The sequence below is a fragment of the Pholis gunnellus genome (assembly GCF_910591455.1).
Source record: "Pholis gunnellus genome assembly, chromosome: 13".
NCBI classification, from domain to species: domain Eukaryota; kingdom Metazoa; phylum Chordata; class Actinopteri; order Perciformes; family Pholidae; genus Pholis; species Pholis gunnellus.
In genome coordinates, this window is record NC_136540.1 from 10,569,336 (window position 1) to 10,585,886 (window position 16,551).

Here is a 16,551-nt window from a genome sequence, read left to right on the forward strand (position 1 = left end):
ATGTATATCCCATGAAGCCAGATGCACTTCACGGTTTCTAATTGTTGCTGTGCTACGCCCGAGTTTTGCTTGGAGGCATATTTCTATAAATCTTCATTCAATAATCAATTACCAACTGCCTCTTATTGATGCATGAAATGGAGCAATTACGTTTACGGCCTAATTTCATGACAGATCACATTGTGGTCGGCCTTTAGGACACAGTTGCTCTATGACTTACTAAATATTTGATATAGCAGCGTTATTCTAAAACAGCAGAACACGTTAATCATTGTTGAAGCAGGAGCAGCATACAGTATATCCAATTGCATTGTTCTGTCAGCATACACATCAATTAAAGTAGAAGCTTAAATTAAAGTTATCTTTTGGCCCTGTAAAGACTGATTACTACTTCTGTACATGAACAAGTTTGTCCTAAAGCGACCAAAGAATCCAAACCTTAATCTATAATGTCACAGTCCAATATAGCCTCAGGCTGCACCATTTATAGAGGGTGAAAAACTGGTGTAATCATACTGTGAAGTATTCGCTGAAGCCTTTTCATCTACGATAAATGACCTCCATATTAGTGTTATCAGTTCTACACCAGAACATGTGTATGAGAACACCCAGGCTTTGGCCACACACTCTTCTCATCTTCTCCAATTTGTGTCCCATGAGAGTGGAAACAATGTAATCCAAAGATGACATACAAAACTATTTCAGCTAACATCTGCAGGGTATTCATAATGATCTCTTATAATAATTACACAAACTTTTCAGCACTGAGTGGGTTGAAAATAAAAACAGAATCTCCTAATGAATGAACTGTGACGATAACCCAATGCGCTATTTCTAGAAAGAAAACTCGATTAGTGTTAGTTTTGTCAAAATTCCACCAAGAAGATCTCTAGATTATAGTCTAAGTAACATTTTGCTGAAGAGGAAAATTAGAACTTTATGAGAGATTAGCTGTATCAGTAGATTTACACAAGCAGAGTGGGTCATCAAAGTCTGTGTTTGGAGACAACACTGATTGCCATGGAGACAGGATGGAGACTTTTGTTTGAATCTCACAATACGTCGCAGAAAACACAAAGCATTTCGGTCAGTGCCACCCATACCATTCAGTCAAAATGCCCCTTTTATCTTATGTCAAAGTAGTTTACCTTCATTGCATTGAATTCATGTTTTTCTTCCAAGGTTTTACATCACAGACAGTACCTTAGCTCGACCATAGATGTTATCCAGCACTTCAGTTAAAACAGTTTAGAGAGCAAAATGATATGTCTTTGTTTATGAACAAGAACGGGACATCACAGTGGTCTCTTAAATTGTTTACTGGCAAACGCCTCCTACTGTCTTATCTCTTCCGTCAGTAGATTGATATCTGTGCTTATATGAATATGCAACACATAAACACTTTTTTTTAATTTGCGACCCACTGACCTAATGATCGCACATTTGAGAAATCAGTACTATCATGCAACTTTTTGAAAATCTAAATTCTGTATACAACAGCCTCCAGAATGCAGAAAAATGCAAAAGAATTTCCTTTGAGAAATACATGTACGTTTGTGTACACTTCACGATTATTTCAACAATAAGCAACGCAGTCGCCAGAAAAATATGTTGGCATTGTATGCAAACCATGGGATACGTTGATTGTTGTCAACGTAACAAGCGTAACAACGTAATTATCATGAATAAATAACCGCAAAAAAATATCAACCGCCATTGGCAGACTTTCTTAGATAATGTTACGTAACAAACGCAACGTTATTTTCACTCACTTATGTTGTTATTATGCCACCTACATTTTAAAAAGGCACGCTCAATATACTACATCACTTTCTTTGACCGAATGCAAACAAATATATATATAATAAACTTCGACATTCAATGTATCTGTGGTTTCCAGAAACGTCATATGCCAACAAATCTTTTCCTGGCAATTGGGCTGCAATTACCTGCGTTTTGTGCGGACCTGAGGCATGACATATCTTTATTCTTTTACTTTTGACACCTGTTTATTTCCTTTGAAAACACCATGAAACCAAACCGAAGAGATGCTATGAGCATAGATGCATTACCTTGGCGAAAAACTGCAGAGGTCAAAGGTGATGTTCCAGTAGCTCAGTCAGTGGTCAGGACAAGGGTTTGACGGACAAAGATTGAGTGAGTAGTGAGTATAACATGACAGGAAGCAAAAACGAAGAGGCAAGTATATGAAAAAAGAGGAGAGGAAATATTAGTGCAGCACAGTTAACTAAAATGATTTCAGGGGAGGGGAAATGTTGTGATCAGGTGGTTGGGAAGGAAAAGCAAACCAATAGACCCCATACCTTGGCGGTTTAACATCAGGTGCGCCAGACCTTGAGGGAAAGAACAGAAAAAAGGGATACGAAAACAGGAAGTTCATAAAGAGGTTTGGGAGAACAAAAGCATTGTCACAATGTTGGACTGCAGTTTGTGACAGACATCCTGGGGTAGGTACGGATGTCAAAGTTCAAACTAAAATATAAAGGGTAAATCAAACTAAAAACAGACAAACATCTCAAGGGAGGAGAGGGAAGGCAAGGAGAGAAAAAAACATCTTGATTGGTGCAACCCTTACAGGTAGTTGCTCGCACAGATGCTTTTTTCTAAATGGAACACATACTGTATGTTTATTTGATGGCGACAGCGTTCGAGATGTACCAGATGTACATAAATCCTACTTTATGTAAGAATGTAAAAATACATTGCACTCGGTAACACTAGTTCTACGATCTCCAGCAGGGCTCTATGGGCTCAGCCACTCGTCTCTATGCACTGATATTTGCGGTCTGCAAAATCCACTTGAGCCTATTTAACATTCAATATGGCAGCGTTTTGTAAAAGGGCAGAAGTGACACCATTCCTTATCCGATAAATCTTTAGCGACCATCGCTTTATTTCACAGAGGATTTACCATCTAACGGAGCTCAATAGGCTTAGGTGGTGGAACACTCGTACAACGACACAACAACCATCATGTAACAGGTCAGCCACTAATGATCTGCCCCAACTAACCTTTTATTTCTAAAAATAAATAAAATAAAAGCATAAAGGAGCTGTGACTTGAATGCTGCACTGTGTTTCACTTCACTGACTATAAACTACAATAAAGCAGCCAACCAAGACAAAAAATGCCTCATCCCACCTCCATATTCTGTCAATTAGAAGATGCTGCTGTGGTTGCTGTGTTGAGCATGGGGGCTACCTGCATCGGCCAACACATGCAGCACTTCATGGTGCAACAGACGGTAGACTTCAGCGTTGCAATACTTATACTTGGAACAGAAAAAAAAAGCATTGGAAAAACGTCCATAGATCCATGGAAGCAAACTGAAAATGCACTGCAGCCCATCAATCACATAATATTGCTGAGCAGTTTCAGGTGACGGTGTATGAAAGTCCAGCTGGTCGGCCTGCACGCACTGCGGCAATCAAAGCCAAATCTGATTCAGTTTTATGTCCACCGCCTCCAAGTCTCTCCGTCTTATGTGCTGCCCTAAGAAACACAGACAAATATCTCAATACGCCAGCCAGAAATTACATGGCATACCTCACATGCTCCTCTTGCCAAAAAAGGAGATGGGGATGACACAATGCAACACTTCTGCCGAGTACACGAGCCCCACTGTGCCAGCCAACACAAACAGCTCTCATCGGTGCATCAGCATACCGACTCATACTCACTCACAGTTGAAGTCCCCGCTCAGTCATTAGGTGAAATCTCACAAAAGGGGCAGGCCGGCACAAATCTCCTCCACACGTTCCACTGGACAAGGCTGTTCATGCTGCAGCTCTTGTTGTGAAGTGGACATGATTACCCCTGGGAGGGTCCTTGCCTGCCAACACGTAGGCTTTTGATACAGTGTCTCATTGCAAAACCAGTGACTGAGCCTCTCCTTTGACAAGATTCGACCACAGCCCTGTCTACGCAGCAGACAACCAGCTGCCGTGTGCACCCCCACTGTGGCTCTGCATTAACAAGGCATAAAGAGTGTTACGTCATGATCTCATTCTCACCAGGCATCCTAAAATCTGACTGGACCTGAGCTCATCTTCTGCTGGTGTCTGTGTCTTCCGCACATCACTCGGCAGGACTGTGATGTTGCAGTAACAACAAGGGTCTAAAAGAGCTTGTTTGTCATTAACAGCGACAAAGACACACCCAGCAGAGACGGCAGGAGGACAACCTCTTTTAATTTCTGCGTCTTTCGTCCATGTAGGGAGGTGTAGGTTTCCTATTGTCCAACAAATAAGAAGAAGCAGTCACAAAGCCATCGCTCCGTCAAGTGGGGATTGCCAAGTCTAACGGTTCACTCTTGTGTTTTCAGTGGAGCTGGAGAAAAGAGCTTTGACACCAAAGGATTCGAAGCTACGATGACTCCACACACTTTTGATTTTTGTTGAGCACTGAGGCGAGGAAAACGGACCTGCATCCCTGACTGATGGAGACTGATGCTGGTGACCAAAAGGGCAGGCAGCACTTATCAAGTGCCTCAGCCAAAAAAGTCTTCTTTGAGTGTGTAGTTGTCATCCTAGGAGTTGAGGGAAAGTGGAAGAGGAGTGGTGTTGTTGCTGCCCTTGTATAAGGCAGCCACCCATTGAATATGCTCATCGTAGTTGGCTGAGCCTTACATCTAAATCTCAGTGTGTGGAAATGCAGAGATAACTGGCTAGACCTGTAGAGTCCCATTAGAGGGGAAAGCCTGTATGAAAATAAACCGCCTTTCCTACCAGTAATCTACCAGTTTTCTATTTTCAGATAAGAGGCAAAAAAAAAAATGTATAACCACTCGACTGCGGATAGTTTTATTAAACATTTTAGCATTTTGCTTTTAGGATCCTAAAACAAGTACATTTTGAAATATATAAAAACAATACACTGTTCTAGCCAGTTAGGAATCAGTAAAAGTTAAAAAGGGGAAATTCTGACAGATAGATAAAGAGTGCTGCCATGCCAGCATCATATCATTTTTGCTATAACTAAAAAAGATATATGTAATTAAAAAACGTCTCCTATTGCCCTCTTTTTCATTTATTTCATCCTTAACTTACCTTTTACAATTGTCTAGATTTATAATGGTATACTCACTGATATAAACTAGCATATTTATATAGATTGGAAGGTATAAAATGTTCTATGAATACAATTGAGGAAGATAATTTTGTCAGTGGTGCTAAGAAATACAACTCAATACATCTTCATTTCACTTTGCTTGTGACAGTATAAACTTTTGGGAACACTTCTAACCAGACAAACACTGCTATCTAAGTAACTTTAATTAAACAAATAGTGGAAAAAAACAAACGCAGATGTTGACGGACCTCTCAGTCATTAATGTGACATTAATTAGCGAGCATCTAAGAAGAAAGAGCCATTGCGTGAGGATTAGGATTTGCCAAATTTGTTTTTCCTTTAAAAGTACAGTATTATGGAGCCTGTTGTAATGAGGGATTAGACCAAGGTCACTGCTGCTGAAAGATGCAAGACCACCAGGACCGGCTGCGTCCTTTCTTTAAGAGTTCTATACTTGCTTTGTCATCCCTGTAGTTATTGGTATGTCATCACTGTGTGCCTGCACATGACAAACTACAGGAAAAAAACAAAACAATGACAATGTGTTTGCACTTGACACTTAAGTGTTGTGTAAGGTTTTTCCTATAAGTTGGAGAGATTTCCCTCTCTTCTGTATCTGAGGTGGCTGTCCTTATCTCTCTTTCACAGACGTTTTTTTTTTTTTGTTGCACATAGGACATCGGAGGATGCTGCACTCTTTGGGCATTAGAGCATGTCCCACCATGGCCTTTGTCCCCACAGATCAACGGGAGCCCACGTGCTGCATACTGCCGTTGACCTCAGAAGACTCACCTGCTGTTCCCAAGGTTTACTGACTTAAAGCAGTTCCTCAGACAAATAACAATAATTCCTGCGCCGCTTAAAACCCCCAGCCAAAACCAAATATAGCACATGGGTTAACATCTTTACCATCTCTGGGGAGAGCAGCTAACGCATAGATACTTCTATTTCCGTCGCTGCAAGGACATCAAAGACTTTCCGCCGAATAGCACATGGAGTTGTATGAAGGATAGAAAAAATAAAAGGCATCTGGTGAGAGTGATTTTACTGTTGTCATTGTTGTTTTCATGCATTCTGCATTGGGGATTGTCTCCATGTCAAGCTTTAATCCAATAAACTGAAACTTCTGATGTGCTCTCTTTGCAGCATGTCATCTAATAATGAATGCCTTTTTGCTGTGAGCAGAGCCATGCCATCTTTGCGCTTATTAGCAATGATTAATGGTTGTTTTGGGAAATAGCGCCTATTAACCGTTACTGGATCTTACAGCCATATACCACAGTCACCAATCCCTCCTTATGTGCTGTTTCAAAATACAGAATCTATACCAAAACATGTATCATCTTTAACTAAATATTACATCTAATTTTATGTATACCAATGTTATTGAATGTTTGTCATAAAAGCTATTCTACAAGACATTAGCATTTTGCAATCTTCGGCCTATTTTCCTTTCGTACGCCAAACGTTAAGTGTCAGAAGCAGGTGCGAATGGGTCGGTGCATTTTGAGTCAGTAACAGTGATTTATAATGTGCAGTGGATCAGTGCACATTTCGCTGGTCTCCTGAGCCTGTTGGCTGCCCTTTCACCAGAACCAGCAGTCCTTACTGGGGAGATGGATGTCTCGCTCGGATGCCGACTAAACAAATCTCCCTCCTCACGTTCAATCTTCATTTCAAGTTCAGTACGTGCACCTCATTAGAAACCAATCCTGTTGAATCATGGTCAGTTAAAATGCTGCCAATAATAAAATAAATGTCTCTTTTCCTGCCAAAGGAGATTTGTTCCTCTGAAGAAAATAATTCTCAATGCGTCTATGGAAAGAAATACTTATTTGTGCAAATAATAATACAATTGAATGAATGCCAAAGCCTCAGCAATCAGCCATGTTATGCCACGGGATGCCATCATGTTTAAGTTAGAGCATAATGGCATATAACGGCATGATGACTTAGTAAACCTTAACATTACACAGTATCCCAGTTTAGATGAAGACAATGTGAACTTCAGAGAGAGAAAAATACACAAGTTATAAATAATAAAACAAAGCATGTCTGTACAGTTGTTTTTTCTGTGATGAAGTATATGAATGCTCCCAGCATTCTATAACACCCACGTACTCTGCAGACCTCTCCAGTCACCTTCAGCATACTGATTTTATATACAATGAGCATTCGGCACATAAAGCGCTTTTTCCATCGTGACCTTGTGACCAGTGATAGTATATCGCCTTTCATCTTAATTTGTTGGATGTCAGAACTGCAGTCCAAACCGACAATAACAACCTGATAATAACCAAACACACTCTCACACACTGATGCTGCGGTAACAGCCTTTGCAAATAAGAGCATCACAAAAAACAAATGACGCTCATCATTATGCTCGTTACATTAAGCATTGTCTTACCTTCCACTTCTTTCTGGACAGCTGCAGGAGAGTAAAGAAAAAGAGCTGTTAATGTTTCGCTGAATGTTGACGCCAAAACATGCATGTTGACCGACACATTTATCAGCCAGACCCTTGTGGAAGAAAGCGGCAGAGCTTTCAAGCCAAACGTGGTTTATTTTAGAGAAACCCTGACGTCTGTTGGCAAGTATCTTTAATTACTTATTTTCATGTTTCTTGTCCGTACATATCAAGGAGTTTCAAAGCTCACTTTAAAATGCCAAGTTATGTCCTTACTGTTTCGTAGACTCTCCAAAAGAGAATATGACACCCATTTGGTAGCCTGTTAAATGTCTGGGTTGAACATGTGCAAACATCTGTCACATTAGGAAGCCGTTGTCCTCTTTGACTTGTGAAGATAATTGCTGAGAGAGCTGGACTCTCACTCCAAAGCAGCCTTTCAGTACTACTGTGCTGCTATGACCTGGATCGTTTAAAGTGGGCTTTATTGATTATTTTCTAGAGCCGAAAGAGGTTTAGACCATATACACTACAGTACTTAGGAAGGAATATTAACAAGGGATTTTATTTTAACTATTTGTATGCTAATTCTAATCATAAGGCCGGCAAACATTTTCAGTAGCCAAAGAACATTATTTACAATTATGTACAAAGTGCACCAGTGTGACCAAAACAAAAGGCAAGATAATTAGGTGGTTAATTAATTGTATTCATGGAAAGAAACACATTTAACCAGTACAATAATGTCCCCAAATCATACAGCAAATAAATACGAAAATAATGCTAAAAATACATTTTGCGACAAAAAGAAGGATATTTCTCTCACCTTCATTGCAGTACATTCCCCTGTAGCTGGTATTGATACAGTCACAGAGGACCTCTCCTTGGCTGACGGAGCACAAGCCTTTGTCGCCGCACGGAGAGTGCGTGGCACATATGTACTCCAAATCACTATGAACGGCTTGGCCATCCAACAGTAATGGTAGTGCCTCCCCCAGTTTCAAATTGGCTATTAGGCCCCGGAATGGCGGCTCGTATTTAACAGTGCTGGACGTCAGGGCGGAGAGACGCACATCAGGTGAGATTCCCCCTACGTAGAGGTCACTGGCCACAACCATCTCTTTCCTCTTCGACTTCACCTCAGCCACTTTCTCTTCGTTGTCCACCACCAGCCGAGTCTCTCGGTGATCACGGGAGAGAAGGACTCTGTGCCAGCGCAGGTCGTTGAGCCGCGTCTCTGTGTGCAGGGAGGCTGGTTCGGCGCAATGGATGGTGAAGCGCATGTGGAGCCTCCCGTCTGCGATCAGAAGCTCCAGGAAGTCGCAGTTCCCGCCGTCATCCAGATAGAGCACCAGGGCTTTGCTGACGTTGGTTTTCAGAATAAAGCTGAGCTCACCTGTTGCTTTGGCATCCCACTGGCCATAGCGTGTCCACTGACCAGGGACCCCCTCATATTCCAAAGCCATTGCTGAGAGCAGCAACCCAGCTAAAAACAGTAACCAGGAAGCCTTGCCTTTACACCTGCCCATGATGGTTACTTTCTACAACTACTAGCTCCCCTGTGGTCTCTAATTCATATGAATCCAACAAAGCTGCAAAAGGAGGAAATGTTATCTAGTGTCTACACTTCTTTTGTTATCACCCTAAAATCAGCAGCAGTAAGACTGCAACTCCCACATGCAGAAAATGAGTTTCTTTAGCCTTGACTGTCTATCTTGAATCTTTTTGCCATCTCTCCATGGGCGACACGTGGCAGAGTGAACAAATGAGGCACATTGCAGAACACTTTGCATCTACTTTGGATCGGCTGAGAAAGAGAACAAACAACACAAGTGATCCACAATACTGTGCGCTTCCTCGTCTTCGCCATCCAGTGTCTTGGCCTCCATCCAGCACTTTTCCTGTCAGTTCTCCATGGGTTAGCTGGGCACGCAGCTTAGGTACAGCCCGCAATCTTCTCAGCACCCCAACATCCTAAGACATAAAAGAAGAATTGGTAATGAATAGCTGGAAAGATTACTAACAAATAATAATCTGCAGTCAATATGAATGACATGGAAAATGAATTACAAAATCCAACATTATTAAAATGTTGGAGAGAGAAATGTGGAAATGCTAGTGATGTAATTGTCAGCAATGCTTCACATTTTTGTGAGCCATTGTTTTCTTTTGTTTTTTTCATTCCGATCATGGCTACACAGCCTAGATATTCCCGCAGCAGGCCAACAACACGATGCTTTAGCCAAGTAGCATCTGAACCGTGGCGCCCCACCTCATGTCTTAACATCCAGGCTGAGAGGGAAATGGAGGGTCTCCCTGGTTTGCTGAGACCTGAGCTGCTTTCCAAAAGCTGGTGGAAAACTGTCTGTTTCATAAGCACCCCCACAAATGTTTTGGTAGAATCCATGGCCTCACTAACTTCCATGGTGTTGAGCCCCTTAAGCCCTCAGTGCTCCCTGGGATCAGGCTAAGACATTGCTGCTAAACAACACATGCAGGGCAGAGGCTGGGAGTGATAAAAAAGAAGAGGTCTGTGTTCGAAACAAACAAACAAACAAACAGACAGACAATTCAATACTTTGTGATAACAGAGGAGGGTGCGCCTCCCAGGCCTCAGGACACAAACAAAGTTATGCATCAGTCATTGGCTGAAATGGGAACCTGCTCTGTTTATTATCACCATTCACAAAGGTTAAAAACTACAACTGGTGACAAATCACAGTGTTCATTTATGTCCAGGGAAGCCACACATATTCTAAGTGACAACTTTTGTATTCAAAGGATGGTGGTGGCGTTTATTTATCTCTTCATTATTAAACAACTTCCCCACAGAGAGCAAAGCCAATAATGAGTTCATTCTACAGACAAGTGCTGTCTGTGTAGCCACAGCCTGTTATAGCTTGTGCCTCTGTGCCAATGAACTCCAGTGCTGTCCAAAACCTATTAAAAACACATAAAAGAGCTATACCGTTGTGTGATCCAATTAAGTGATCACAAACTAAATCAGCAGCTGTAATCTATTACAACCAATTTGCACAAAGAAGTGGAACAACACAGTCAATCCCTAGGATGCATATTTCACTACATGATGCCATACATCACCATATGTTTGATTTAGAACACAGTGTATACACTGAATGTTGGTTTCTTTACGTTCACAAAAAGTAACAAAGTCGCCCTGTGTCCGCAGACAGAGAAAGGAATACAGATTTAAGAAGTTTACATACAAGGTATTGATTCACTCAGATTCAATCAATCAGTCCACAATAAATACAAACTACTGTAAATAATATGTCAAGTTAAAGCTCTGGGGTTTGCAAAGAACCACAAAAAGAGCTTATTTGTCCGCAAGCAAGAAATAATCTTTATGTTGTGTTACACTGAGTACACTCTGATTTATAGGCGTTTCTCAACTAGGAGCAGAGGCATTTCATGCAAGTTTGGCCCAATTTCATCTCTGCCACAGAGAGAAATATAATGTGTGTTAGAGTCTGCAGGGAATTACCGACTCTTTTGGGCCTCCTGCTGATGAAGGACTGCCGAAGTTGGGTTTATTCACTAAAGGTAGATGTCGCAAGAAAGAGTGCGTCACAGCAAATAAATCAATGTTTCTCCTCAAAGTATCAGAGAGCTCCAGGCTGGGAGAAAACCCTTCTAATAGACGGGTTTATCATGGGAATAGCTGTATCCTGAAAGGTCATAAGAAAACTGACACCCGCTTCACAGGAGGAATTGCAATTTGCCAGGGTCAGGTTCGGTGTGTGAAACGATTCTCAGAACCTCTCGCAGTTGAATATACGAGGTTGACTTCAACTTGCTTTGAGTCAGAAAAACAACACATTAGCGTCATTGTATGGAAAAAAGTCAAGGACGCATGCGGCGCTTTCAGCTTCACGGCCTCGCCACAAGATAACTGTTTTGCAGTAACTCCCATTAAGACGCTCATTAAGAGAAACGTGTGCGCATAATTACTCGTGGGAGCAGATTTATCCACATGGGTGATGATGATAAATAATGAACTAACAATATGCTAAGAATACTTAAATATACAACATATAACAAGTACGCAGTATGGCCAACAGATGATATGAATAAGATCTAATTAAGAAGACAAGAAAAAGCGTAGTTGACCATGGGGCAACACTTACTGATTAAATACACTGAAAGCCCTACTGTTTGGTTTGTATCCTTTATTCTTCTGTATCTGTTTTGTTTATATCTTTGTAATCCAGCATCACCATATCCTGTTTTTGTTGTTGCTTACATCAATTTCCCCAGTATTCAGAATATCTCAGGGACTATGAGGCTGACACACACTGGGCAGATGAAACATTAAAACCCATTTCCCAAAGGGCTTTGTGATGCTAGTCTGGCAATGTCACTTCTCTGCACATGTAATGAAGTTTTAGACTTATTTAGCACACATCTTGAGCTAAAGTAGGCCTTCTTTCATGGGAGTCAGGAACCATATGTTGATGTTTAACCCTTACTAACTGAGTTTTATGGGAAATCTAAGTTTTTACATTTGTTGCTCACAAATTCTCTACATATGCACCACTACAAAGGGGAAAAGAAAAATGTTGCACATTCTCCAACGCTTTTGATGTTTTGTTGCTTTAACAGGACTGTATAGCCTACTGAATCAATGACACTGGTATAATACTGACTCTTTAAATAAAGTAATGACAATCCAATGAAATATATGGTAGAGAGCTCAAACTGGGGTTCAGTTGCTCCCCTCTCCACATAGAACTCCCTATTGATCACAATAATAACGTATCAACTTGTAAGTAAGGTGTTCACAGTAACGCTTACGAATGTAACACAGTCTCCTCTACATTTATTGGCTTTTTTCACTGGCTAACATGCTGTATTTTCATCAATAACAACGGGTCCCATTACCCATCATGCTCAGAAGTTGGTGGGGCGACACCAGGGGTGGCCAATTAGTCTCATTTCATTAGGGGCCTGTTCCAATGCCGTCAGCCCCCCCCGATACACACTGCTGTGTATCCTCCGCCATTGAAAAGTACCCGATATCATGAATTTAAGCAGGTCTGTTGGCCTTGTTAGTTAACTCTGCAGAATGCAGCGGGTGATTTGTCACCTGCCCCATATTTTACTGCTTTTTCTGCTGTGTGACGCAATTTGTATTGGTATGACTTCCTACACTTCAAAAATTCAGATTGTATCATGACTGTACACAGTTGCACCCACGGACATACATCTAACATACCATATATATTGTATATATACACTGTGCATTTTTCTCTGTATATATGCGTGTTTGAAAGATGTACTATGGGGAAGCAGAGTACATATGTATACACACACATATGTACATGTATTCTGCAGAGTTAACTAATAAGGCCAACAGACCTGCTTAAATTCATGATATCAGGTACTTTTCAATGGCGGAGGATACACAGCAGTGTGAATCAAGGGGGGCTGGCGGCGTTGGAACAGGCCCCCAATGAAACAAGATTAATTGGCCACCCCTAGTGTCGCTCCGCCAGATCCTGAACATGATAGATAATTGGCCATATATAGACATACATGACCACCGTGGTACACTATTTCTTTCATAAAACGACATGGTTAGACATCTCCTTCTTACAATAAAATCTACACTGGCCATGTTATGAAATACTAGTGCTACTCACACTGCTAGGTAATTGAGCTCAAGGGGTGAAAACCTAATGAGAAATACATAATGTGAGGTTGTATTTACACATTTGTGAAATGGCCAAAGTGTGGATGGACAAATCACATTTCGTGTTGACGTCGCTTTACTTAGCCAGTGTGCCTCGGAGTTACATTTTTTTTGTTAAAATATATTTAAATATTTAAGAAAATGTTCAAGTTTACAGAATATTGTTAGATATTACAGTAAGCTCTACACATTAATATTATATAACACTTGTGTTGCGCAACCAATCCTGGAGGAAAGTAACAGCGTCTCTTTAGTGCTGTGCCTAAACGGGAGGCAAGGCCCTTACAGTCGAATATATGGAACCTTTATGATCGGCCGCTGACAAAGTGAGAGTGGAGGGCTGTCCACCTAATACCATTTCAACCATTCAACTTTCTCCGCTCAATCAATATATTCACTTAAATGGAACATTCTCAGGATCTATGTGTTCAGGACCAGCATTACACTGCCGAAGTAATTCGGCATGAATGAGAGTCAACCTGCTATCTCGGGAGAAGACAGAGCGGCGCAAAGAGGGGCTGGAGGTTCAACAGTAACTGATTGTGCATGTGCAGAAATCACACAGACTCAACAGACGCTGCAGGAAATTGAAGTAAATAGCTTTTACTTGAATCCATAGCTGACAACAAGCAAGCAGGGATCTTGGTGTGATACTCTGTAACGTTTCAGTGAACACGGTGAGTGATCTTAAAGCATCACTCTGCACAATCAAGTGTGTAAACAGGTGAGAGAGCAAAACAGGAAGTGGACTGTGGAGCAAATGAGAAACTCACTCACACTTGACAAATCTGATGGATAATGGCAACAACAAACTGTTATAATGGACTGTCCATGCAGGATTACGTGACAATGTTTCCATGTGCTACTGTGGGAGTTATGTATTTATAACACTGTTGTATTTAACCATATACACATACGATATAATAAGTAGCTGTTGCAGAGGGAATTAACAGCATGTTGTTTGAGTCTGTAGAGGAGACAGAGCTCAAGGTCTTCTTGTTTTACAGCAGTCTACACAGTTTACCCAAACGGTTTCTAGGCTTACGTTGTAGAAGAATGCAGCATTTGTACCCAATGTACCACATGGCTATTGTTCACCAGCTGTTTAGCTCAAGTTTCCACTCGTCAATTTTCCTATTAGAGGACCGGTGGAGGTTGAATGCCTCGTCATTCTCTAAATGGAGCCTGCAAGACCTTAAAAGCAATTCTAATAGGCCTTTAGGAGCTAACGTGAGGAAAAGCGCGCTCAATATGCACACCCAATCTACTTGAGACATGGGTCTGTGCATTAAGTAAAAGTTGTTCCACACCTCTGTAATCTTTTAGCCCCTCAACCTTTGTGCTCACAGTCTAAATGATGCTGGAAGCAAAACAGGGCATGTTAGTTAGCCAAGGTGAGGTACTGTCATCCCTTATGATATATCTATGGTATTATACAGAAATAACCTCTGATGCGGTGAGGCACAGCTCTTGATTAACTCTCAAATAACTACAAGAGCTGCTATGTACCGCAAGAATTTACCATCAACTTTCAATAGAAGCAGGGCCATCCCATTTTGTTGTGAACAATCTAATCTCCCGAATTTTCTACGATGCCACATGAACTTACTTTTGTATTCCCAGTGCTCTTCGGTGAACAATTTGTGTACTATTACTTACTAACTTTGACATAGATCGGCAAACTTTTCTAGACTAACTGTGTATGTGTTCTACGCTTCTCAAGTTCACAGCCTTTTGTACGATTAACAGAGCAGAGGTGTCTTCTGAGTGAGACATCATAGACAAATGGTACAGTCTGTTGAATCATTGAAAAGAATGTCATGACAAACAAGAAAAGAGCTTATTACCATTAATCATGGACGGAAACAATGACTGCAATAATAATATACACTTTAAATTAACCAATTTAAAAGTTAAATGAAATTTGCGCTGGTATGAAACAAAGATGGGCCTGACCTACATACACTGAGACGTTCTCTTAGATGCAGACATTGGATTAGAGATTAAAGAAATCATGTATAAGGGTTACTGACTTTGTCCTCAAGCTCAAACGTACTTTTTAAATCAATTTTTTTTTAATTAATCAATTTAGTGCTTCAACATTTTTTAGCCAATGCTTTCATTAATGCTAGCGCTGACTAAGACAAAACACTGTTTTGCTTTGTTTGCGGGCTCATAATGAATCATTTATGCATCTGTCTAGTTGCATATTTGACTAATTACGGTGCATAACTGGGAATTGATTTCTTCAAATAACCCAAAGACACAAATACACGCATGTTATCTTTTTTCCACAGTTAAGTGGAGAAGGCATGCAAGAGTTCAGATTCCTGCTGATAGTTCAGAATGGAGGTTGGATGTTAAAACATCATCCTGCCTCCAAATCAGTGCAGAAAGTATTTACTCCTTCATATTTAATCTGTGCTCCCCAGACAGTAGGGTACATCTCAGTTCCCTTAATTGCATCTACGTTGTCCTCCTCTGAGTACAAAGATAGTCATGAATCTTTAAAATAACAGACCTAATGATAATCCTCTTGAATGTATTTGAGTAACGGTATTCTCCTCCTGAAGACCCTGGACCAGCACACTGAGAAGTACTGATGCATAGCAGACAAAGACAGTGACCAGGAGATTTTCAATGCTCCACCAAACCTTAAGTCCACAGCATGTCAGCATTTTGGCTTTGGAAAGAAAAAAAAACAGTCAAAACAGTCAAATTGTATTCAAGGTTTGCATAGTTTGGACTTCGCCGAAACTGCAAAGAAGTACAGCGAGAATGCTAATAATCTTTCCAACCACCTTTCAAAGTACCACAGTAATCTTTCAGACGGACAGACAGACAGTGTGTGTGTGTGTGTGCCAAATGCGTCTTCCCTAGCTAGAGCTGTAACAATAAGTCCAATAATCGATTTTGCTATAAACAAATGAATACATTTAAATTAATTATTTGTTTTCAAGCAAGTCATTGTCTTGATGTCTTGAATGATATTCAACTGAATGTCTCAGGGTTTTGGACAGTTCTGACAAAACAGTTAATTGAGAAAATAAACAGCAGATTAACGGATGATTATAACCATTATAACTTATATATATATATATATACACGTATATATACATTTACGTATATATATATATAAAATATATATATACTCATATCTTTAAGGATTTCATGCGTGTATGTATGCACACACGTGAAAGATGAGAGGATAAACAATAAATAATACCGTACATGTAGAATATAAATAAAAAAGTTGACTGAGAGCACCAACAATATAAACAATACATCAATATAAATGTCAATTATTTCACGAATAATAAGCTGAAAGAGATTCTGGTC

At 40.5% G+C, this 16,551-nt stretch overlaps 1 protein-coding gene across 1 annotated transcript in view; it reads right to left on the reverse strand.

Annotated features, from left to right (window-relative positions):
- Positions 1–9,028, reverse strand: part of nrxn2a (neurexin 2a) — a gene marked incomplete at both ends in the record, with an annotated part of 87,569 nt that extends 78,541 nt beyond the window's left edge. Inside the window, 4 exons of the mRNA XM_079172189.1 lie at positions 2,073–2,084; positions 2,325–2,354; positions 7,500–7,520; positions 8,326–9,028. Coding sequence (XP_079028315.1) covers positions 2,073–2,084; positions 2,325–2,354; positions 7,500–7,520; positions 8,326–9,028 — 766 coding nt within the window. The remainder of the gene's footprint in view (positions 1–2,072; positions 2,085–2,324; positions 2,355–7,499; positions 7,521–8,325) is intronic.
- Positions 9,029–16,551: the final 7,523 nt, after the last annotated feature.